General features: G+C 45.3%; 2 protein-coding genes across 7 annotated transcripts in view; one reads left to right on the top strand and one right to left on the bottom strand.

The window, feature by feature from the left end:
* Positions 1-15,723, top strand: part of adcy7 (adenylate cyclase 7) — a 36,876-nt gene extending 21,153 nt beyond the window's left edge. For 3 of the 6 annotated variants that reach the window (XM_062471424.1, XM_062471425.1, XM_062471427.1), the window contains exons 4-28: positions 555-719; positions 895-1,044; positions 2,784-2,944; positions 4,535-4,646; positions 4,840-4,967; positions 5,502-5,660; positions 5,970-6,102; positions 6,193-6,381; positions 6,498-6,541; positions 7,150-7,206; positions 7,345-7,386; positions 7,851-7,928; positions 8,075-8,144; positions 8,347-8,444; positions 8,612-8,696; positions 9,732-9,869; positions 10,085-10,192; positions 10,405-10,601; positions 10,772-10,880; positions 10,980-11,138; positions 12,461-12,607; positions 12,712-12,819; positions 13,025-13,139; positions 13,749-13,873; positions 14,490-15,723. In XM_062471424.1, coding sequence (XP_062327408.1) covers positions 555-719; positions 895-1,044; positions 2,784-2,944; positions 4,535-4,646; positions 4,840-4,967; positions 5,502-5,660; positions 5,970-6,102; positions 6,193-6,381; positions 6,498-6,541; positions 7,150-7,206; positions 7,345-7,386; positions 7,851-7,928; positions 8,075-8,144; positions 8,347-8,444; positions 8,612-8,696; positions 9,732-9,869; positions 10,085-10,192; positions 10,405-10,601; positions 10,772-10,880; positions 10,980-11,138; positions 12,461-12,607; positions 12,712-12,819; positions 13,025-13,139; positions 13,749-13,873; positions 14,490-14,636 — 3,024 coding nt within the window. In that variant the 3' untranslated portion in view covers positions 14,637-15,723. The remainder of the gene's footprint in view (positions 1-554; positions 720-894; positions 1,045-2,783; positions 2,945-4,534; positions 4,647-4,839; positions 4,968-5,501; positions 5,661-5,969; positions 6,103-6,192; positions 6,382-6,497; positions 6,542-7,149; positions 7,207-7,344; positions 7,387-7,850; positions 7,929-8,074; positions 8,145-8,346; positions 8,445-8,611; positions 8,697-9,731; positions 9,870-10,084; positions 10,193-10,404; positions 10,602-10,771; positions 10,881-10,979; positions 11,139-12,460; positions 12,608-12,711; positions 12,820-13,024; positions 13,140-13,748; positions 13,874-14,489) is intronic. The other 3 variants (XM_062471429.1, XM_062471428.1, XM_062471430.1) reach the window with 3 other exon arrangements.
* Positions 15,724-15,794: 71 nt separating this feature from the next.
* brd7 (bromodomain containing 7) lies at positions 15,795-22,441 on the bottom strand. Its single transcript, XM_062471432.1, has 17 exons — positions 22,309-22,441; positions 21,431-21,633; positions 21,133-21,244; positions 20,954-21,011; positions 20,707-20,851; positions 20,434-20,544; positions 20,032-20,201; positions 19,023-19,149; positions 18,720-18,795; positions 18,521-18,628; positions 18,153-18,288; positions 17,733-17,838; positions 17,492-17,548; positions 16,751-16,841; positions 16,311-16,454; positions 16,081-16,212; positions 15,795-15,939 (listed from the first exon to the last, which is right to left on the bottom strand). The coding sequence occupies exons 1-17, from the start codon at positions 22,355-22,357 to the stop codon at positions 15,899-15,901; spliced, it is 1,866 nt and encodes a 621-aa protein (XP_062327416.1). The 5' UTR covers positions 22,358-22,441; the 3' UTR covers positions 15,795-15,898.
* Between the last annotated feature and the right edge of the window lie 2,112 nt (positions 22,442-24,553).

The raw sequence follows: 24,553 nt of genomic DNA, 5'->3' as shown, positions 1-24,553 counted from the left end.
CTAAGGACCACAGGATCAGCCCTGTACAACACACAAAGGGAAGTCAGGTGGCTGAGCGGTTAGGGAGTCGGGCTAGTAATCTGAAGGTTACCGGTTCGATTCTGGCTGTGCCAATGACGTTGTGTCCTTGGGCAAGGCACTTCATCCTACTTGCCTCAGGGGGAATGTCCCTGTACTTACTGTAAGTCGCTCTGGATAAGAGCGTCTGCTAAATGACTAAATGTAAATGTAATGTTGATAACTAATAGCATACAAAACCAGAAGGTCTAGTGTCACCCTTAATGCATACTGAATGCCGTTGTGTCACTACTTGCACCTTAGTATGCTTTTAAAAGGTTTTAACTCGTATTCAAACATGTCAGTAACACAAACACACACACAACACAAAAGCTTAAACTCAATGAAGGAAACGCCATGTTGGGGAATAAGACTCTCTTGCAGTCTGTGGAGTTCTATGCCCAATCTCACAGATTCTGCTCTGTCTCTCCACGTCTCTGTCTGTCTCTCTCTGTCTCTCCCTGCCTGTCTTTCTCTCTCTCCCTCTCTCTCCCCAGGTTCCGTTCTTCCTCTTCATCATCTTCACGGTCTACACCATGCTGCCGTTCCCCATGTCCAACGCTGTTCTGCTCAGCGTCATCACCTCGCTGGCCCACATCCTGGTCCTAACCTTGCGGCTCACCGTCTTCAGCACACACATCCTCCCTCACCTAGCCAGCCAGGTAGGATGGCACCTCAGAGTACGTGTGTGTGTGTGTGTGTGTGTGGGTGTGTTTACCATATCTATGAGAGGAGATGTTGAAATGTACTTTGAGAGGAGAGTTTAACTGAGCCATTTAATGAGGTAAGGTCAACTATGCCATCTCCTTTTAACTGTGCTTTTTCCGTTGTACCCAGCTCCTGTCCAACGCGGTGGTTTTCCTGTGTGGTAGCGTGGTGGGGGCTTTCCACAAGGTCCTGATGGAGAGGACCCTGAGGCAGACCTTCCAGGACACCCTGCGCTGCCTGGGGATCCGCATGAAGCTGGAGATTGAGAAGAGACAGCAGGTCAGGAGCCCCCATCTGAACAGCTCCTCATCCAGCTGAGACTTGACTACAGCTAGGGTTGCGTATCGTTTGGGTTATTTTTCCGATCATTCCGCCACCACATGAATGCAGTAGGCTATAATTTAACTGGCGATCATGCGCGGTGATGATGCTTCTTACGTTCGTTTCGGAGCACCAGAGGGCAAATATTTCAATCGACAGCTCAGGCATATAATTGCCACTGAAATTTGCGTTCTGATTCAGTCCAGCACATACCGGTCAGGGGGATTCGGTTCTCAACCCTAGCAATAGCTACATGTTTTAAGATGTTTTCATATAAGTAACTCTGAAGGTCTTCCACACTCTAAATACATTTACATTTACATTTAGTCTTTTAGCAGACGCTCTTATCCAGAGCGACTTACAGTAAGTTCAGGGACATTCCCCCCCGAAGCAAGTAGGGTGAAGTGCCTTGCCCAAGGCACGGCCGGGGAATCGAACCGGCAACCTTCAGATTACTAGCCCGACTTCCTCACTGCTCAGCCACCTGACTCCCCAAAATAAATACTGCGCACTAAAGCCATATTCAGAAAAAAAAAATATCTCCACAGTTGAGTGTGGTTTCAATACAAAAACAACTACATAAGATAGAATACCATCTTAATAAAATGATGAAATGGTGGGAATTTTTTTAGGTTAGTGAATAGGCCTATGCCTTCAACTTGGTTCCATTTGAACTTTATTTAAACCCAATGGCCTTGGAGCTTGCCAGCTGACTTTATTTTTCATTACAACAGACAAATCCAAACCAGATTAAATTTGATTGGAATAATTGTGAGGATGAACGATATTGAGGAGTTGTAAAGTAATGTCTAATGGGACCTCTGCTTCAAATGGCCTTTGCAATCATTTTTTCATTTGTTATGACTGTCGCTAAGGAAAGGAAATCACACTGAGAGGGAGGCTGCCCTGTTGCCTAACACGTCAGAAGGGAATGATATAATCGTTAACATTTGAAATTTTCTTGTATTTGAATCGAGCCTGACAAAAAGGAACAGTACACAGAGTTAGCCAAAGAGTACAGTCACAGAAAGGGGATGGTAGGGTTGAAAACGGCTTGTACTGACACACACACACACACACACACACACTAACAGTTTTGTTGAGAACTAGAGCGCTGTTGTTGGCTCCAGATAAGATCTGCCTGATCAATTACAGCTCTGACTTCACCAAGGCCACTTTGTATAAAAGAAAGTTTTTAAGCTTCACGGTAAGCGGAGCGGTCCTATGAACCTGGAGGTGGTAAAACAAACTAGATTCTATCTAGTCACTGCTGGTTTGACTGGCAAAAGGAGGTCTTTATATAACTCCTGCTGAAGTACTGGGAAAACAAAAAGCTGAGAAGAGAGAGTTAGAAGAGGGTCAGACGCCTTTCTCATTAGACTCACGCCAAGATGGAGAGAACAAGGATGACTGTGTAGTGATTCCGAGAGACATCATCGCCTTATGTTCTTGATAGCCTGCTGACTGGGATGGGTTCATAAGCCTTGTATGTGATGTTCCGTCTCACTGATTATGAAGCTTATAACAGTAAGCTGGGTGAATGGGGGTCCTTGTTAGTCCAGTTAGCAGATCAGGTGGACACTGTGACAGCTGGTTGATAACCACACTGGGCTTTCTTTTATGGCTTCATAATCTTTGGTGTGCCAGAGTGTCCGGCGTTGATGTCTGTGTGTGTGTGTGTGTGTGTGCGTACACAGGAGAACCTGCTGCAGTCGGTGCTGCCAGTCTACATATCTATGAAGATGAAGTTGGCCATCATGGAGCGTCTGCAGGAATGTAAAGACAAGGAGGCACAGCAGCGACTCGTAAAAGACAACAACTTCCACAGCCTCTATGTCAAGAGGCACGAGAATGTGAGGTACAACAGAGACTTTTCCTGAGTTCCAGATACCTCCCCCCCTCTAACAACTGCATGGCCTCACAGCATGGCTATACACTGTAAAAACTGGCCACAGTATGCCATCAAGAAAATACCCTTCCCTCCATGGAAAAATTCAGCCAACCCTTATTTTTTCTCAATTACTTGAACCTCTTTTTTGCCTACCCTTTCTTTATTTCCTTCCTTTCCATTCATTCCTCTTTTTTTGTCTTTGCTAAACTTTACTCCCTCTCTTACTTTCCTTTCGTTTTTCTGCTGTGGCATGTTTGTAGTGTGTGAATATTAGTTCTGAGGTACTCAAATCTAATTAATTTAATTTCCCAATTGCATCCAATGGAATGTCTATTCATACATTTACACTCATAGTGCCCGGTCCTCATGGAAAATGTGTTATATTTAGGCATTCATTCAAAACAAAACCACCCTACTGCATCGTCAGCCGTGCACCGATGACAGAAGCACTCACACACATACACGTTTACTCCTCACCCCTGCGTGAACTGAGACTGGAGATTCTAAATGAGATGTGTTTGCTGCAGTGACCCAGATAAAGCTTCTTTTTGTTTTATGGGCTTTCAGTCATGTAGATAATGCTGATGCCGAGTGCTGATGTTGGCACTGCTCAGAGAGAACTTTGGCAGTTGGTTCAATCCACACAGTTAGATGTTTTATAGTAATCACATGCAGAGATGGGACAGTGTCTGCTTACCTCAACTGTGATTTGTGAACCAAATGAACCCTTGTCCAGACTCAAGTCTTGTCTTCATGTTTGTTTCTATTTTTTAATTCACCCCCCCAAACAAAAAAATGTGCCCTAAATTACCTGTAGAGAATGGATGACAATTGTCATTATGACAGATTCATGTGCTAAGTCTTATCCTCTCCTGAATCCATTGCAAAGCAGTGCTGAAGGATACACCCAATGGAATCCCCATGTGGCCCCTGTAATTCGCCTGGACTAACACACTAGATCATTAGCCCAGTGAGAACCACCTGGATATTGTTAGTCATGTGGTGCTGCCACTGGCTCATGTTGGCTATCTGGGTGTGTCCCTTTCTGGCTGATGCTAGCTTTCAAGCCAGCCGCTTTAATGTGCCCTGTGCTGGTCTGCAGCCAGCTTCCCAGACATCTTGCAGAACTGAGTCCCGACAGTGAGCCGGTGATTAGACATACTGGATATAAAACAGGTCAGGTGCTCTGAGTAGATAGTCAGGCCAAACTCATATCACAACATATTCCCCTGTTTAGTAAGGGTCAAAGCACTCCCTAAATACCCTCCCTCCTGGCACTGTCCAGACATCTTTAATCCATTACTACCAGTTCATTTCAACGCCCTCAGAGTCAGACGCTTATCTGACAATGGTGTTCCTAGTTGGGGCAACATCAGAGAGATTTACAAGTTGAGTGGTTGTCAGAACCCACTGATGATAGACTACTGATACTTGGGTCTCATGATGGCACCATCTGAGAGGTTTGACCTTTTATTGACTCACGGCCAGTGGAATCCTTCTTTCTGTGTGTGCCCTCTCTGCTGGTGTTGAAGTCATGATGTTTCCTGTCTTCTTTAGTATCCTGTATGCAGACATCGTGGGCTTCACCCGATTGGCCAGCGACTGCTCTCCCAAGGAGCTAGTCGTTATGCTCAATGAACTGTTTGGGAAGTTTGACCAGATTGCCAAGGTGAGTCAATCATTCATATCTTCGGTGCATATGTTAAGTTAATACTGACCTCCCAGCTATGGTTTAAATGTTGTAAGCAGAGCTATGCACTTTCTCAGGACAATTCTTGATTACATATTAAGCCACGTTTGAACATTTTGCTATATCTACAAAAAAGCCTTTTTTTTAAGGCGGTATGTTTTCCTCTTCACAGGAGAACGAGTGCATGAGAATCAAGATTCTGGGAGACTGCTACTACTGTGTGTCTGGCCTCCCTGTCTCTCTGCCCAACCACGCTAAGAACTGCGTCAAGATGGGGTTGGATATGTGCGAGGCCATCAAGTACGTCAGGGGGGTTGAACACTGGGTCTTAGTAGGAGAAAAGACTTAACTATCAGATGTGGTTAACCTCTTTCAGTTCCAGATGACGTTTAACCGTTATTGTGCCCTTCAGTGTTGGTATACATGGAGTGCTTCCAAGGAGGCTGTAGTGCAGTGTTGACTTTGTTGGGGTGGAATCTTAGGCATGAACAATCCAGTAGGACAAGGTGATGAAGTAGGCTGTCTGACAGAATAGTGTGCTTGTGTGTGAGTGTGTTTGTGTGTGAGTGTGTGCGTGTGGAGTCCAGAGGAATGCAATGGGGTATGAAGTGTTTGTGTGAGGGCAAGAGAGGAGAGAAAAGGAGAAGGGGGGGGGGGTTATTTCTGCTTCTCTCTGCCCAGCCAAAACAAAGAGCTTCAAATGAGAAGAAAACATTAATACTGGAGCACCCCCACCAGATGGCTGTAATGTCAAATCAAAGCAATAAGAAAGGATCACAGAACCTAGGGGAGAGACCCACAGCGCTGACAGGTTTTCGGATCCTGCCTTTTCAGACAGGTGCGCGAGGCCACAGGTGTGGACATCAACATGAGAGTGGGCGTACATTCCGGCAACGTGCTCTGTGGCGTGATTGGTCTTCGGAAATGGCAGTTTGACGTGTGGTCACATGATGTCACCCTGGCCAATCACATGGAGTCAGGAGGCTTACCTGGGTAAGTTCATATTTGAGTTACAAATGGCATGCAGTTTACATGATTTCATGTATACTCATACTTGTGTATGATATCCGCATATATGTACTGTGTATATAAACTGTAAAAACAACATACATTCATGAAAACGTATGGTAACTTTTTAGATCCAGGTGCTTGTAATAAACATCAGTTAATAGGTAATAAGGCATTTATTCGATGTTTATGAACAATTTGTTGCCAAAATGAGTTACTAAGGCCGTAATACCTATTAACTCACCATTTTTCATAATGGATCATCTTGTCGTAACTCCTCTCTTCACTGATCAGGCGTGTCCACATCACAAAAGCCACCCTCAAGCACCTGAACAAGGCTTATGAGGTGGAGGAAGGAAACGGGCAGCTGAGGGACACCTACCTGAAGGAGCTCAACATCCAGACATACCTGGTCATAGACCCACGAGTGAGATCCCTGTTCTGGGCTACCTTCACATCCTCTAACGGTTCTTGAATGTAAGGCCGCTCATCCTCGTGTGTGTGTGTGTGGTGTCAGTCTAAGGACCAGGCCCTCAACAGCCGCAGCGTCCCTAAGCCCAGGGTAAATGACGGTCTGAAGATGCGGGCGTCGGTGCGCATGACGCGCTACCTGGAGTCCTGGGGGGCTGTCAAGCCCTTCGCCCACCTGCAGAGCCGCGAGAGTTACACCACTGACGCCATGGTCAACGGCAAGGCCCGCTGCAAGGTACGATCCGGAACGAGACCCTTCAAATGTCAACTGATTTGTGTACATGCATGTCTACCTCCATGCAAAGTGAACACGAGGTCACTCTCTTTCCCACGTTTTGTGTCTCTCTGTAGGACATCCCCCTGCGCTCAGCCCCTTGTTCTAAGATCCCTGAGAGGTGAGAAGTGTTTGCGCTGCTACAAGCGAAGGCCTCATGTGTTCAAAAGTAAACATGTGGTCTGTACTGGCCTCACTCTACTACTGTTATGTCACAAACTTCTTCTGATTACTCACACTGTATGTTTACACCGCTTACTCTCAGTATGGTTATGGATTTGTATGAATCTGGATCCAATTCTTTTGTCTAACAGCTGGACAGAAATGATCTCATGGCAATATTAAATCATCGTGATTACAACAAGCCACATAATGTTACACCAACATGCAAAAAGCACAAACAGGTTTTTATATGGTCTTTTTCTTCTGGCGCAAGGGCGTAGAAGTCGCTTTTTTCCACGATAGTCAAAAAGCAAAGCTGCTTTATGCGAGCACAGCAGCTAAATTGCCCCACAAGAGCTTTAGTCTGGCGTGTGGTTAGTGAATGCAGATCCTGTAAGAGCTCCAGCCCCTGCATTCTGCCTGTGATGTGGTCTGTAGAAGTGTGTTCTCTCATTCGGTCACCCTCCTCTCTCTCTCTCTCTCTGTCTCTCTGTCTCTCTGTCTCTCTCTCTCTGTCTTCGAGTCACCATTATCAATGTGTCTCTCACTGTTGCTATTCTCCGACAGCTTTGACGAGTCTTTAGAGGAGCCCTTCTCCTTGCCCGCTCCTCCCAGCACCCATAAGTGAGTGTGGGCCATACGGCCTGGCTCGCAAGCTCTCCGCCCACACAAGGAGAGACTTGCTGTTCCCCCACTAACCTCCAGGCCACTTCTACCCCCCCCTCCCCCCCATTCTCTCTCTCCAACATCCGCAATGTGAAGAGCTGCATTCTGCTCTTCTCCTGTGGAACAGGGTGACACCAGGTCTCACAAGTTTCCCATAAGCCTGGCTGATACCACTCCTCACTAAGTGCTTTTTAAACTGTCTTTTCTTTCCCCACTAAAGGTATGCGCTGTTGTAAACACTGGGAGAAGTGTGTGTGTGTGTGTGTGCGTGGATGCGCACACGTTTCCTTCCTGATGGGCCATGCGGCACAAAGCAGGGGGTACTGCTGGGAGACTCCCCCGTGTTGTCCCCAGAGTTCAGCTAACACACGACATCCTGCCTCCGCCACACACGCACTAGACGGCTCTCACTGGCACACACCCAACCTGTCTTTCCACTAATTCACTGGAATGGCCTGAAACCAGTTGCCTCCTCTCGTCGCTAACTGGGATAGAATAACCTGCATGACCCTGTCTCCTTCCCCCTTATCGTTGGGCGTTTGTGTATTGGTCTTTCGGTCCATCGGTCCTCCTCTCCCTTACTACCTTCTGCCCATACCCAGGAACAAATCTCAGAAGAGCAAGTTTGACGAGGAGCTACACAATGAGATGACCACGACCATCGACGAGCTCAGCAACAAGTGAGTCTCTGAACAGACAGTACTACAATATTGTCTTTCATTTCTGACCAATAACACATTGAGAGTAGATGTTCACAGCTAGAATGTGCAATTCGTTTTCCCCCCTGAGCATTTACACGTGTGTCTGTCTGTCTGTCTGCCAACAGGCAGTGGGTGAAGTCTGAGGAGATCAGCAGCTTAGCTTTGTGGTTCCCAAAGAAAGAGCTGGAGAAGCAGGTCAGTCTCTCCCAAGGCCGATCGTCTAGCTTTCATATGGAAGGCAACATCAACGTTTTTCCCCCCAATATAGCTCAGCAACACAGTACACAGTTCAGAACGCACTGTACTCTGACATCTCGCCTACACACACAACTTCCTTCTTGGAGTGAAAAACGAAACTGAAGACAGAGGTTTTAAATGTCTTCTCTTCTCTTTACAGTACCGCGCCATAGACCTGCCTATGTTCAAGCACTACATCAGCTGTGCCACCTTCATTTTCTTCTGCATCTTCATGGTTCAGATGTTTGTGACTAAAGAGTGAGTTGTGATATGCTTCGACACACAATGTCCCAATGGCATTTCCCCCAATTGATTTTCACCTGCCATTTGAATCGTTCTTCCTTTTTGGTGTTTAAAATGATGCATGTTTGCTTTTCAAAGTAACAGACACAGACAGTAACCGCCAGTGTTTCATCCTCTTTCAGTCCCCGGAGGCTGGGCATTTCTTTTGGAGTGTTGGCCTGTGTCCTCCTGTTGACCCTGGTCATCTGTTTTGCGGGTCATCTACAGGTCAGTATGAGGCTTAGACTGACCTCACAACACAGCCACACATCTATTCATGGACTTCAGGGTTCGAATTACGGGGGGGCTTGACCACCCTAATTAAGACTTGGACCCCCTCAAAAGAGGTAAAAACAACAGGTCAGGGGGGTTGATACATTTATATATTGTTCTTACCTGTAATTGTAAATATTACTTTACGCCCTGGAAAAGAAGTTGACCCCCCCGATTGTCATTGTATAATTCGCACTCTGATGGACTCGAGGGGTGTGTGGCATTGTTTATGTTTGTGGGGTGTGATCAATGTTTTTTTATTTATTGAGGGAGTAGTGGGAGTGTTACTAGAAGTGATTATTGATAGTACTTTATTAGTGCATGTGATAACTACTGTGACAATGTCATTGACTTGTTCTTTTATTAGCAAACACAGTCAACCTCTATTGGACCATGACACCTGGTGCATAGCATCTCCAGTCTGGTCAGACGGGTTGCCTGTGCGTCCTGTCACACATTCTGCCCTTCTAGAAATAGCCGGAACGTTTAGTGCTGCGTCAATCACACATGATGAGTCTATAGATGGATGACCATATCTGTGTCACATGCTCATCTTGATAACACAAATGACTTCTCTTCTCTCCTCCTGCTTCCCACTCTCCATCCATTCCTCCCTCCCTACCTCTCTTTCTCTCTCTCTCTCTCTCTCTCTCTCTCTCTCTCTCTCTCTCTCTCTCTCTCTCTCTCTCTCTCTCTCTCTCTCTCTCTCTCTCTCTCTCTCTCTCTCTCTCTCTCTCTCTCTCTCTCTCTCTCTCTCTCTCTCTCTCTCTCTCTCTCTCTCTCTCTCTCTCTCTCTCTCTCTCTCTCTCTCTCTCTCTCTCTCTCTCTCTCTCTCTCTCTCTCTCTCTCTCTCTCTCTCTCTCTCTCTCTCTCTCTCTCATTGTACCTCATCTCCCCTCCCTCTCTTTCACTCCCTCAACCCCCCCCCCCTTCCCCTTTTATCTTTCGCTCAACCTCATCTCAATTCCCCTCTCTTCTTCTCCTTTTCAGCGGTTGTTTCCAGAGAAGCTGTCTACCTGCCACTGGCTGTCTGCCGTGTCAGAAGCGGTGGTGAAGAAGCCATGCGTGCGCCTCCCCCTGGCCACCATCACCACTGCAGTCATCGTCATCCTCGCCGTCTTCAACCTGGTAACAGACTTCCCGGTTACGTCACATCACCTGGTTCCATACCACTAGCCCATAGTCTCAGCTCTCTGTGGTGTTTCTATCTAACCCAGAAGACCAAAGCATCATGGGTGGCTCTAACTTTAGCTACGCCATAGCCAAGTGCTTCACATTCTCTGACCCATACAGTAGCCACTTTCAATCATGTCCACTCCCCCCCCCCCCCCCCCCCCCCGCAGTGCTTCATCCAGACAGAGCCTGTGCAGTCTGTCTGTGACTTTCTGGATATGACTCGCTCCAACGACTCGCACCTGCACGACCAGCACGCCGACCTCTTCTACTTGCCTGTGAGTGGCGGTGCCGGCTCTAGTGAGACCTGCCACTGATTTGTTTGGGAAATGACGGGCAAAACTGTTGAAGGATTGAGAGATCCAATCTTTGAGGCTGTCATCCATCTAATCCTTTGTGTCTGCATTTCTCTCCTCTCTTTCACTCCTTTGATCTCACTCCCTCTCTTCTCTTTGCTCTCTTCTCCTTGCTCTCTCTGACTGACATACAGTACTCTGTGTACAGCTGTATCCTGGCACTCATAGCTTGTGGGGTGTTCCTGAGGGTCAGCTTCGAGCTCAAGGTGTTCTTCCTCACCGTGGCCTCCACTGCCTACTACATCCTCATCCTCAGCTCCAGGAGTGATCTGTTCACTTCCTACGAGCAAATCCTGTATGCTGAGCTCGACGACAACTCGACCTGTGGCAGGTGGGCCACGCGCCGCTCAACTCGATTTTGTCGAATGCTGTTGTTTCGAGCGGACCGATTCAAGCATGCCACATGAGCGAGGAACTTAGGAGGGGGGAGGAAGGAAGGATGTTTGCTTTGGAGGAGGGTCGTGACGTTACTCCTGGTGACCCCTGACCTCTGTATTGCAGCTCTGGAGATCTCATCCTGAAGAGGCTGGGCCTCGTAAAGGACCCCAGGGTGATGAGCTGCATGTACATCACACTGTTCCTGGTCACCATGTTCCTCATCTCACAGCAGGTAAGAAAAACCTTTTGCTTCTCTATCCCTTTTTTTTTATTCCATCCCTATATTCTCCTCGGCCACCCACTAACCCCCTCCCCCATTCCCGCTTCACAGAACGAGTCCTGCTTCAGACAAGACTTCCTACTGAAGAACAAGAACCGTACAGAGCAGGACGAGATCGAGACCCGGGAGAACCTGAACCGGCTGCTCCTGGAGAACGTGCTGCCCGCCCACGTGGCCGCCCTGTTTGTCGGGGAGAATAAAAAGAACGAGGTGGGATTCCTCACAAACACTTTACTTACTGAGAAGTACAAGGTAGGGGTCCAGGATGGATGGATGAGCCCAACACATCCTCCCCCTCGTCCTCTCCTCTCCTCCACACTCTCCTCCTTTCTCCTAAATACTCTCCTCCTTTTCACTCTCCTCTTCAATATATTGTCCTTCCATCCTCTCCTCTCCATTGTCTCTCACACCAGGGTCCACTGGCATACAGTACCGATCCATGGAGGTGGTGTCTAGATTAGATTGACCCAGTGGACAGTCACTGCTAAAGCTGAACTATTTCTGTCTTCCCTCTGGGATCAAAGGTCGAACTCACAACCTACGCCACAGGACGCATAAGGTCCTAGTTCGACAAATGAGTTCAAGGACTTTATGTTAAAGGAATTTTGTGTCCTCTGGGTAGATAGGATTTAGATGCAATGTATCATCATTGTGATTTGTGACATGCTGGTTATCATTAAGTGTCAGCATTGTGGAGATAGCTTCTACTTTGCCACTACCCCTTCAGCCACTGAAAATGGACACAAAACAGACATCATATCAATAAATGTTACAAATAACTGATAAGAGTATTGTGCACAATCCAGTTCACAGATGTTGCCAATGCCAAGTTTGTTCACAAATTCCTTTTTTTATATATATATACACACTGTATATACTGTATATCTGCATTGAACAAAATACCCTTCCTTCTTGGAGTCATTGACCTGACATTTTGTAATGTTATGACCAATCTGTTAGGTCTAAATCACCCTTGAAACCTTGCACATTCATACCACTTGGTGTGAAAAAGAGGTTCAAGGTAAATTGTTTTAACTCCTGACATTTTTATATATATTTTTTGTTCTTCATCTGGAAAGATTTGTGTTTGGGTGCCTGGGAAAGTCTCACTCGCTTACGAGTTCTCTTATTGCAGAGAGTAGAACTCCAGTCCATCGTTTATTGGGTTGGTGTTGGAACAGCAACGACAAATCAAATACTGGACAAAAAAACCCCTGCAAAATATCATCTTTTGGTGTACTGTAGAATAGAAATGAGAACTGAAGAAATAGTATTGCCCTATTTTTTTATCCTAGGAGTACTGGAGGTCAAAGAGGTGACTATAGCAGAGCTGCCAGCTGTGTGCCTTACATTGACCCTGGGGACATGACCTGACACCCTCACATAGAACCACTCATCTTCACTGCCCTTTTCATAGAAACATGTCTCCCTGTGTACCCTAAACGTCCCCTTATCTGTTCGAAACTCTTCGTTATGATGTAATGCTTCTTGGCATCAGTCTTTATCACCTCTTCTCCGGTTCTGTTCATCAGGACCTGTACTACAAATCATATGACTGCGTGTGTGTGATGTTTGCCTCGGTGCCCGACTTCAAAGAGTTCTACACAGAGTGTGACATCAACAAGGAGGGCCTGGAGTGCCTGAGACTACTCAACGAGATCATCGCCGACTTTGATGAGGTGAGGCCACAGGCTGCTGCTGAACTTCAGCCACCCGATTTGTGGTCATATTTGGGTATTAAAAAAAACAAACCCTTCATCTCATCCCATTTTCCCACATCCAGCTGCTCTCTAAGCCAAAGTTCAGTGGAGTGGAGAAGATCAAGACTATAGGCAGCACATACATGGCTGCTGCCGGACTCAGTGGAACACCAGGACAGGAGAACAACCAGGTAGGATTCAGCATTTGATTTTGATGTTACCGCTATTAATACAATGAACTAAGACGGATCTCAAACTAAATACTTGAAGCTAATTGAACCAAACAAAAGCTCTTTATATAACTTGTATCTGCGAGAATACCCAATTGGCAAGATGCTTAAGGGCCATGACCTGCTGATACAACAAAGTGTATTCTTCATCCCTGTGCGGTTTCAGGACAGAGACAGGCAGCAGGCCCAGATCGGAAACATGGTGGAGTTTGCCATCGCCCTCATTGGCAAACTGGATGGCATCAACAGGCACTCCTTCAACAGTTTTCGTCTCCGTGTGGGTGAGTGAGCTTGGGGAGTCTGTGTCCAAACCTAGTGCGTGCTGTCTGCTCTATATCCTGTTCCACTTCTCAATGTGTCATGGGTTATACTTTACCTCATGCACCCGCTATTCACTTACAAGACCCTTCCCTCAATATATTGCATTGTCTGTTGCATTGTCTGGGCACTATAACACTCCCAGTGTCTTCCTATCCAGCCAAGTTCTCAGACAGCTTACTCTGAGCAGATCCCCTAAGCTTAGTGGAAACATTTAGAATACTTGGGAGATAAAAGCACACGTTATGATAAAAAGAATTACATAAACACTGGAAGAAAGTTGGCATGAAAGTCAACATAAACAGCTTTCAAAGAAATGGTTCTCTTGTCAAAACAATTGGTACACCACATAATTGAACTGAATTCCTTTGCAGAAAGACACTTTTTATTAAAAATTTAAAAAGTTTAATTTACAGATGGCTCTGGCCTCCCTTGCCAGACTGATGATAGTCCCTTGACTTAGGCTGAAAGTGAAGGCATAAATCTGTAAATTTTGCCTACTAACTGAAAACACAATTAAATAGATACATCTTGTCTTTAAGCTCTTTGTTATGTTGTGTGCTACTTCACAGGGATCAACCATGGGCCTGTTATAGCTGGGGTTATCGGAGCCAGGAAACCTCAGTATGACATTTGGGGCAACACTGTCAACGTGGCCAGTAGGATGGAGAGTACTGGAGAACTGGGCAAGATCCAGGTACTGAAAAAACAATAAAGCCTGTTGTGTCTAAACAAAAAATCTGATCCTTTTTCACGTTCAGTGTTTGCGTCACTCAGGGCTCGCAACTAACTTTTTTCCTCACTGTCCCAGTACCGTCCCAAACTGAAATTGACCTGTCCCAAAATGTAAATATTGTGTTTTTGCATTTTGACATTCTGACATGGGTCTGGGTTATTTGCAACACTATTTAAGTAATCCATACAGTCGTGGGGCTAAAAATCAATGTCTGAATTTCAATGTGAATGCATACACAATAGAATACACAATTTTCTTGCTTGTTTCATGGTGGGGCTAACACAATTCTTGGTGTGGCTGTAGTAAAAAAGTTTATCAAGGTTTTACAAATGTTTTGGAAAATTCTAAAGGTTTGAAAAAAGTTTAGGAAAAAACATTTCTAAAGGTTTAAATAAAATAAAAAAATAAAAAACGTTTTGAAAATAGTTTTGAAAAAGTTTCGGAGCCCCTGAAAGGAAAGTGTCTTTTTTTTAATTTATTTTTTTATAGACAATTGGTCCCCCTATGCCAGGAGAGATCAATCAAGCTCTGATAAATATTTTAAATGACCCATGTCTGATCCCCCCTCCCCAAACAGGTTACAGAGGAGACGTCTGAGGTGCTGAAGAAGCTGGGCTACTCCTGCGAGTGCCGAGGCCTCATCAATGTCAAGGGGAAGGGTGAGCTGAGGACCTTCTTTGTGTGCACGGACATGAGCAAGCAGCAGGGCATGGGCCTGAGCTGAGGCCAGCCTCAGTGACCACTGGCCCTGGAGGCTCCGGCTGGGCTGCTGTTGGGAGGGGAGCACAGGACATGGGGCCACGATACACAGGCCCCTCCCTTCTCTCTACTCAGAAACATGGCCCCGGCACATTCAGCTTTACTAGACCATCATCAGTGTTGCAGTGTCGCATATGACTGAAGAGAGGATTTGATTGAGGACAAGAACTCATTGCCACTTGAAAACAGACTGTGTTCAAGCACTGAACTTGACATGAGTTTGTCAGCCCCCTTTTGTTTGAGACTGGTTGGATTCGTATTCTGGTGGTGATAATAAAATGCATGAAAATGGACACAGATGTAAATATTCCTTCCAGCTGATCTGTTTTCTAAAATATAACTAGATACTTTTGTTTAGTGAAAGGTCTCATAATATTTCTTCTATCCCAGTTTGGCTGTTGCCTGTGATGCACAAATGTAGATGTACTATATTGAAGCCAAATACTGTTTCAGCCAACTGAGTTTACTTGCGATTCTCTGTTGAATGAATGAGATAAAAGCTGAATAGAATGTTGCTTTGTTCTGCCTGGTTGTTCAACCAGTGCTGTCACATGGGCATAACAGAAGGAAATACAATATTTTAACTTTGGTATAAATGTAGGAAACACAGTATTTGAAATTCACTTGATTATAACTAGCTGACCAGTATGTCAAGGCTAGTGTTTTCCGAGTAGTCCTGTTTGTTACCTGTATGAATGTCTTATGCTGCCTGTCTGCATTTGTTGGGGAATAACTGTCTGTACTGACCAGAGCTGGGATCAACTCAAGGTGTAAATCACGTTTAGTTTTTTTAAAACCAAACCCGATACTGACTGTCTCGTATCTTGTGTGTAAGCAGAACTGTCTACTCACTGAATTCTCTCATTATTGCCGCTGTATTCCTCTGTGCCTCGGAAAACTGTTGCTGTGGGGCCTTATGTCTTCGACCGACTAAGGTTGTTTATAATAGATTAATTGTGTTGCTTTCATGTGAACTGTATGCTGTCTCACCAAGGAACAAAGTTCGCATTTTGTACAGTAATGGAATGTTATAAATGGTTTTGCAAGTTTGAGTGCTTGACATTGTCTACAATATAGCTCAAGGACCTTGCAGTTGCTGAGTAAATGACAACCAAAAGCAAACTTTCTATAAAAAGTTTATTTGATGAAATTACAAATGTCAGACAAAAAGCACCTTTTGTACAGTTCAAGACAGATCTCATGTTATGATGGTAAGCCATCCTAAGCTCAGCTACCCACAGACGAAGTATCCATGGACGCAGTCTCCACTATGAAGAAAACCAGACCGACACAAAAGTCATTATTTGAAGAGGAACATCATATTAGTTTTGTACAAGGTAAGTATTAATACAAAATCAAATATGTTAGCTCTGATAAGAGAGACAGCAGGCTGATGTCTGGTGGCTTACCTGTGGTCAGGTCTATGAGGGGCTCCTGAGTCCGAGTGATGCCCATGGCCCTCCTGATACCGTACAGGCTGCTCACATCTCCAGGCCCCACCTGGCTGGTCAGCTGGGCCAAGTTCTCAGTCACCTTCTCAGCTGCAGGGAGAAAAGGTACGATGAGAGTTGACTTCCAGGGAGGGTTGTGAATGACCCTACTGAGACTGTGTGTGTGGGAGAGAGAGAGCGGGTCGTACCCAGCTGCAGCTCCTTGGTGGTGGGGGCCAGCAGGCAGATCATGTTGGGGGGCTGCTTGGCGCTCAGACGCTCATTCTGGGCTTCCTGGAGCCCATTGAGGAGCTTTGTCGTCTCGTCCAACTTGTTCTGGAAATTCTGGGCTTCTGTGACGCACACAAACACTGGGGGGTTCACACCTGCATTTTCCTACGTTAATTGTAACCTATATAATTGGATCTCAACCACAACATCTCTTTCACAAGGGTACGTTCAACTAAGCCCTGCCTAAGTGGCCATGGAAAGCATGCAGCGCTTCAAAATCACCTACCTAATTGCCTGTATGACAGGCCTACGAGAATTTACAATGAAACACTATGACTCATGGTTCATTAACAATCTGTATACAATCAACAGGCTAGCTGCGGAGAACTCGACCTCAGGTCACACCAAAGATCTTTACCCTCAGTGAGGTCCTCCACAGTCTCCGGGTCCAGTCCAATCACAGAGCTCAGAGACGCTGATCTCTGCTTGGTAGTGCTGGGCTTAATCACCTGAGTGAGGACAAACGAGTCAGTTTGCTACATTATCTTGGCCTTCCTTTTCAGCATTCCCCTCACCTGGCAACTGACAATTCTTAGAAATCACCAATTCCTCAAAAGAGGACTGAGATGGAGGCTCAGGGACCAGTCCCTTTTAAAGCAGCACATTCCCAGCTTCCAAGAAATCTGCTGTGAAGAAGAAAACAAATCAAAAGCAGCAGCACCACCCGAGCAGGGAAGAAGGATAATCTGGAGAGCAGCCAAGCACAGCAAACAGCCGGGGACAGAGGCTGCAGTGTTGCTCAGCAGGGTTTGGTGGCTTCAGTTTTCCCCCAGCCTTGCCACCCCTGTGTGGAGCCCATTCAACTGAACAGGAGAGGAGACGGGAGCTGGAAAGAAAATACAGGCATTTCCACATCCCTGACACTGAGCCCCTGAGATTGCTGGATGCAACCGATCCCAGGAAGGGAAGAGGGACTGTAGTGCAGGGAGGTGCGTTTTTATGGGGAAATACTTTTCCACATGTGGATGTTGGCAGCTGACGACCATGGCTGTGCTGTTGACACAGCTGGGGACGCACAACAGCCGCGTGCAGAAGCCGTCTAGGGGGGTTCAGCTCAGGTTGGGATCATTATTAGTGCTGTAGTCTATCTGGGTCTTACCTCCATTTCAACCCTGGCCTCTGAAGTCTTCTCTCGTTCCTCTTCATCTTGAACAGTCTAAAAGGCAAGCACGCATCATCAAGTACTCAATACTGTAGAACATTTCACAGTTTGATTGAACCATTATACATTCAAGCAGAGAACACTGTCTTTTTCGGAAGGGATGCCTGGCTGCAAAACGCAAGAACAAAGTACAGTACAGCCAACTAAATGTGTAAGAAGGAAGTGACGGAGTACTCACCACTTCTTTTATGGTTTTGGAGTGCTCTCCATTGGTCATCGCATCCAAAAGACTGTCTGCCAATTTGTACATGTGCTCCTCCGATTTGGCCAGAAACTCTTTGATGCTGTGACACACACTCAATCAAAAACCAATCAGACAAGTTTCTCCCTCCGCAAGCACAAGTAGCAGGCTCGGATTGCGTTTAACGTGGCTTGAGGCTCTGCCGTGGCGAGCTGTACCCACGCCAACACCCCCTCTCATAACTTTTGGCCTCTTATCAACCAGGAATCCTAATAGCGTGTTTGTCTAAAACATTACATAATGCAAGTCTGAACAATAAATCGACATCTTCTATACTGTGAATGTCACAAATGTCAGCTGTTAGCAGCCCAGTGGTAGTCAGAGAGGGCAGAGGAATGAGCAGAGAGAGATTCCTACCTCTCAGAGCCCTGGAGGCTGGGCTCTTCTCCGTAGGACGAGTAGACGAGATCCGTGTCGTCCTTGCTGATGTTGGCGAAGCTGGAGTCGTAGGTGGGAGCGTAGGAGGTGTACGGCCCGTAGTTCATGTAGCACACTGTGGAGCACCGAGCACGCACGTCAACACATTGTCCACACACAGCAACACGGAGGGCAGGGACTAGCTGGGAGTTTGGAAACACGCATGCCCTCCATCCACGAGAAGATTTCATGATATGAAACGGATATGGATACAAAAGCCTGTAGGCTTTTGAAAAACATGGGGTAGACAAATTGGCTGTTGTGCTGCAAAATGCTCCCACTGCTGTGTTTTAACCCTCCCATCCTACCTGGGGTGATCCGGTTCCTCTTGTCCTCCCTAAAGCCCTGCAGGGTGTTGACACCACTCTGCAGTCTGCCTGACATCATGCCCAGCTTCACAGGGCAGTAGCCCACATCTGCAGAAGACACAGCGACATGTCACAGTCCAACTGCTCCCTCGTGCGAACAGTGGGCAGGAGAGCTCGAGAACTTCCTGGTTGTACCTACCTCCGGCGGATAAATCAGCTGGGTTAAGGATGGCCAGGGTGGTGGAGCCATCAGTCTTCCGCCTCTTAAACTCCAGCTACAAAAACAACAGCAACACTGCATCATGTACTTGCATGTAAAACATGGTTGTGGACACAAAAACGTAAGCATGTGCTGATATCTGGCAATTGAGGCTCAATAGGTCAAGTGACCTACGGCTATCGTACCTATGTATGTCTGCAAATGTATCTAGCAACTGCAGATCGGGTGGACATCCATGACACAAATACTAAATGAAGAAACTGAACTAGGGGGACCTCCCACCTCAGTCTGAAGTCCTCTGTTGGAGAGTTTGCCTCCAGACTCCTGGATGACCTTGCGGATCTCCTCCAGCTCCCTCTCTGCCTGGCTCACAGCCTTGGACGCCTCGTCTTTAGAGTCTTTATCCAACCTGCGAACACAGCAGAACACAGAGGCAAAGAGGAGAGTGGATGAGTAAGAGGCTTTGACCCAGAGAATTAGGGCTTCACAATATGGCCCAAATGCGGTTGACATCCGTTAGTGATGCTGTGGTTATCTCGTGCGACCAGAAGGAAGACATTTGAAACCACTCTGATGACCCAAAACGGGTAAAGGGACAAAAAAGTATGTTTTGCATACTCAGCATCTTCCCTAAATATGATATTATCTGTAAAAAGTATGCTTCTTCACCTAGCTAACACTTTGGTAGTTTGAGGCCAAGAACTGGTAGGCTTCAAAGACATGTTTTTTTCCCTGGTGTAACCTAGTGTGCAGTGCTGACAGCATGCGAGACCCAACATGCTCACAGGCATTCCTTTCATTCTGAGCTCCCAGTGTCTCTGTGGAAAGAACTGATTCACCAAAGACAGGGAAGAAAACAAATCCACAGCACTTGGGAGGAAATCCATAACATGTGAATGTCAGGGGGCGGAGCTGAGCCACTTCCTGGTTGGCTCTCGTGTCTCTGACAGATGAGCTCAGTCACAACAGTCTCATGTAAGCAATAGAACAGCAGCACGTCTTGTTACTACATCAGCGGCAACAACAAACAACTAACAGAATATCAATCACACTTCTGCAAAATTGAAAAAATGAACTACATCAAACATCAGAGGTCGTTGTGACACTTGGAAGACGTGATCCTTTAACCGGTTGAACTTTCCTTTCAAAGGCTAGTCTGATCAAGATCATGCCAGTAATTGCACCTTGAGATGTTTGCAACGTGTGTTTAAATCCGGGTTCCTTTCTCTCCTAAATCAGGTTTCAGATGGTGTTTTAGTATCATCTGTGTACATGGGTTAAGGAGTGGCACCTGGGAGTGCAGGGGGACTGGGAGTTCTCACTGGTGTCAGTGGGAATGGCACCATTTTGAGACCGGTCCAGGCTTGAGCCCCTTTCCTCCTCAGTCTTTCCTGGCTTGTTAGCAGGGTTGTCCAGGTCAGCCATGAACTCTATACTCTGTTTGAGGCTCTCCAGCCTCTCCTGAAAAGGTACAGAACATCAACTTTAGTTGGATATTTATTACTGGATGCATAAATTAGTTTGTGGGTAATGTGAACATATTGTAGGGCTACTGCAGCAATGTAGTGGCAGACTGGAATGACATGTAGCAATGTGGAGCCACATGCTACTCTCTGCTGCCCTCTGGTGTGATTTCATTGAAAGTACAAGGCTTTGTGCAAGAATCCACTTTACTCTTCAGGCAAACTCTTACCGGGCTGAGTATCTTCATACCGGAGTGGAGCAGCTTCCTGGCAGCTTTATGGTAGATTGTCTCAGGCTTGTTGTAGATCATGGCGTTCTCACACATGATTCTGAGATCCACCTGTATCAATGACCAATGACACACATGGATAAGAATGGGCAATGTTGGTAGATCCTCTCTTCAATCATTTTCACTTCATAGAACCAGTAGGCTATTTAATTAGGTATTCTGTGTGTTGGTGGTTTGAGAAGGAGAAAAGAAGGCCAGTGTGTGCAGATATACCTTCAGGTCCTCCAGAGACGGATAGTGCTCCTTCTTGACTTTCTCCTTCATTGTGCTGAAGTCCATGGGCCTCTTGATGACTGAGGTGTAACCAGGGGCGATGAGATCAGTCACCGGGAATGAGAAAAAAGCACTGGGGTCTTTCCTACAAGAAAAGGGTATAAAATGACTAGAATGTAATATGCAAATGCAATTGAGTATACAATTTCAATCAAAGGTCTGTTATGTGTCTGGTAGGATGCTTCACCTCTGGAGCTGTCTGATGAGCTGGTTCAAAGCTACCTGAAGAGGGGTTTGTTCCTTTTCTGATGGAAGAGATGAGTAATAATGTTGGGTATGAGTGCTTAATGAAATGAAAGTTTTCCGAAGACCATTTCAAGGTGGACATCAGGGAAGTAAAAAGGCAAATATAAACATATGTATTACCTTCCATTTTCGCCAGGGAGGATGACAGTTCTGACCGGACAGGAGTCCGACTCTGCTCCCTGTCATCCCAGTCTGTGTCTAAAGAGTCCTGTCCTTTTCTCTTCTTGATCATCTACATGGACCGTACAGATATAAGTATGAACATGTACTACCCTCCACACAACAGTGACAGATGTAGCCAGCAAGCTTAGTAGTGTAATGACTAGTTAAAAGCAAATGAAAAAAAGTTAGACATTTTTATACTTTTCAGCACGTTCCCATGGAAAACAGGGGCATCCTACAGACATTCAAAATGTACCTTTCTCTTTCTCTTGTCATCCAGGGGTGAACCTGGGTTGCTTCTCTCCTTGTCTTCCCTTTTCTTTTTCTTCTTCTTCTTATCTTTGCTGGGTTTGTCATAATCGGCCTGTTCGTCATAAGTATTTTCAAGACTCGAGCTTCCGGCTGTCACTTCATTACCCGCAACCTTCAGGACCAATTTTAGTGGTCTCTCTCCATAGTCTGGGGACAGCAGCAATCAACCAGATAAAAGTGAGTATATTTCTGCAGTGCATTGAGGCTACTAAAGATAACCAGTTAACAACTTTAAGATGTTCCGTGCCAGTCAGCTCGTTAGTACGCGAGTAGATAGCTAGCTAGACCTCGTTTCTTTTTTAAATAGTTAAGGAGTAGCCATGTGTTTATGTATTGCTTCTCGAATGTCAGCATGTTGTATTGCAACAATGCAACAAAGTTGTATTGTTATTTTTGCTCAACATACATGAATTTGCATGCTACTATAATCGATGTGTTATTGTTGCATTGATAGTATTTATGTTGGTTCACCGTGTGATGCTGAGATGGGGTGGTTACTTTGCGATGTAAATAGTCAGATTCTCGAGTCTGAATACCGAAATATATTGTAGACATACTATAGAATATTGCACTTCTGATACTTGATCTTCTGCTGTACTTTATATATGCACTATTTGTCGCTTTGGATAAATGCGACTACAAATTATTACGATGCAATGTAAATGTAATTTAACAGGCTTGTGTGAGCTAAATATGACAGGCTAATAATGAGCTAGCTAACAGCTAGCTTTCAAGCCTGGGGCACGACACCCACTAAAGCTCATACATAGCCAAGATCTCTGCAACTTGAGGCAGTGATTGTGTAGGTCACTAAAGTCTTACCTTCGAATCCGTGTTTTTCGGACTTATGTTTCTTGTGCTTTTTTCCCATTGTTTATGTTATCCTGATGCACCACCGCGGGATCTTCTTTGTGAGTAGGGTGAAGCCAGCCTCAGTAAGTAATCCCATTTCCGGTTGATTTCTTCTTCTTGGGACCGTGAAACTGGTCGTCAATATAATTTCCGGTTTTGCACATTCCCTTTCAAAATAAAAGCATAGCCGTGTCCTAACGTATAAAGCTTGGCGCAACCAACTTTCACTTTTGGATTAAGAATACATTTTGAAAGATAAATCATTTTTTTTTTGTGTGAATGTCCCTTGACATTATAACATATGCATGGGGAATCGATTTAAGAGAGAAACTTTATCATAATAAGGATAATTTTATGCACAAAACATGGGTAAATATTTTTCCAGTAGGGGGCACTATCATCTTAACATTACCACAATGACAACACGTACTTTGAGACGGTAAGAGAAGTCACAGATATGAGGGCCGTTTAGGAAATAATTCAGACTGTCCTTACACAAACACAAATGAAACACATAAACATTCATATTAAACTTTCATAGACATTCATAATACTCAAAACTCACATTCACATATGTGAAATGCTCGCATAATACACACATGAAGCGCATTCACGTGAACTTTATTTAATTTTTTTAAAGGTTGAAAAAATATTTTATAATAAAGTGTTTCGAAAAAAAGTTTCTCTGTTAAGTGTTTGTGTATAGACAGTCTCAATTATTTCCTAAACGGCCCTTTAATATAAAGATATAGAAGTCATAGTATTCAGATATTTATTTAAATCCAATTTAATTTACAGGAAAGTATGAAAATGAATGTAAGCTGTGAAAAACTTCCAACTTATTTATATGACATACAGTACTTGGAACTAATTGGAAGAGTGTTTGACCTGCGCAAAGAAAGTTCAGAGACTGTCACTTTGATCTCATAATTTTTCTACAGGGACATTTTGTCGTGCTTGACATAAAGCTTTAAGATCCACATGGTGCTCACCACACCCTTACATTCTCTGTGACTATGACTCTTCACCTGACCAGCATGCAAGGCCAAATAAGGCTAATTTGTACTGTAACAGTAGCTTCCCTAAAGACTAAGCCCCAGGCCATCCAGACCATTACTTCTCCAAAGTTCAAACAACCGAACCCCTTCAAACATGAAAACCTGCTTTAAAACAGACATATTTTTAGGACCTTTTTTTTCTCCTAGTGATACATCCCATTGTTATTGTGGCTTCCAAAAAAAGGCCTTTCATAGTCGCTGTGCCCCAGGCCAGCTAACTGGGAACTGTCCAACAGTGTAGATAGGCTAACCCTTGGATGTGGCTGAGCCCATTAGGACCGTGCACCTCACTCAGAAGTGCCTCCATTCCCTTCCAAGCTGATATGCTCTGTTAAATCGGCACATATTGTGCGGGACGATGAATGACAGATGTTTTATTCATAGAGGGAAGATAGTGTGCATACTTTGAAGCACATTCCAGGTTTTATGAAGAGACAGGGGATGGAGGCAGGGAATACAGTACTCATATTCCAAATTTTTTGGAACGGAAAGAGACAGAACTACCATTCCGACCATACTTTCCTTCAGATGAGGTGAGGTGATTCTGAGGTTTTGTTTAACATGCGATTTTCCATCTAGTCAAACCAATCCTCATTCCAAACGCTACTGATTTTAGAGTGCTAACGGCACGGCTACACTTTTATCAAGATGAAATTCTCCCTGATGACATCTGAATATTTTTAGGATTAGAGTTTCTGTTCTCTTTGTGATTAAAAAGGCTCGATGTTTAGGTCTGTTCTGTAAAAGCCAAAAGAAGGCATGGCGGGTGAATAAGGCCCCATCTCATTTAGATCTCTGGAGAAGCTCAACCCAGACTTTAGAGTGAAGTTGTAAAGTAATACTGGTAGTGGCGGGGACGGGGACAGGGGAGCACGGGACGATGAGAGTATGTATGTGCCAGCCTCTGCTTGGCCTGCCTGCACACTGCTGCTTCCTGCCCCAGATAGGCCATGGGATCCATCTGTTTCATTTCAGCTGCAGCACTGCACACGCTTTGGAAGTCCGTGGACGTCTCGGGATTAAAAGGAGATCAGTTACACCAAACAGGGCTAACAAATAGCAGATGTTGTGAAATTCATTATCCTCTGTCACAACACAGGGGCTGAGGGGACCCAGAGATTCCTTTCCACATGAAAGCACCATCCCAACGGAACCAT

This window comes from Osmerus eperlanus, chromosome 10 (genome assembly GCF_963692335.1).
Source record: "Osmerus eperlanus chromosome 10, fOsmEpe2.1, whole genome shotgun sequence".
In the NCBI taxonomy this organism is placed as follows: Eukaryota; Metazoa; Chordata; class Actinopteri; order Osmeriformes; family Osmeridae; genus Osmerus; species Osmerus eperlanus.
The sequence above is the reverse complement of the archived record's forward strand: the minus strand, read 5'-3'. Positions and strand labels throughout refer to the sequence as shown.

Coding starts and splice junctions, on each gene's coding strand:
- brd7 (XM_062471432.1), bottom strand. CDS start 22,357: ATGGGAAAAAAGCACAAGAAACATAAGTCCGAAAAACACGGATTCGAA. Junction 21,245..21,430: donor ATGACAAGAGAAAGAGAAAG/GTACATTTTGAA, acceptor CGGTCCATGTAG/ATGATCAAGAAGAGAAAAGG. Junction 20,852..20,953: donor CTCATCAGACAGCTCCAGAG/GTGAAGCATCCT, acceptor CTTTTCTTGTAG/GAAAGACCCCAGTGCTTTTT.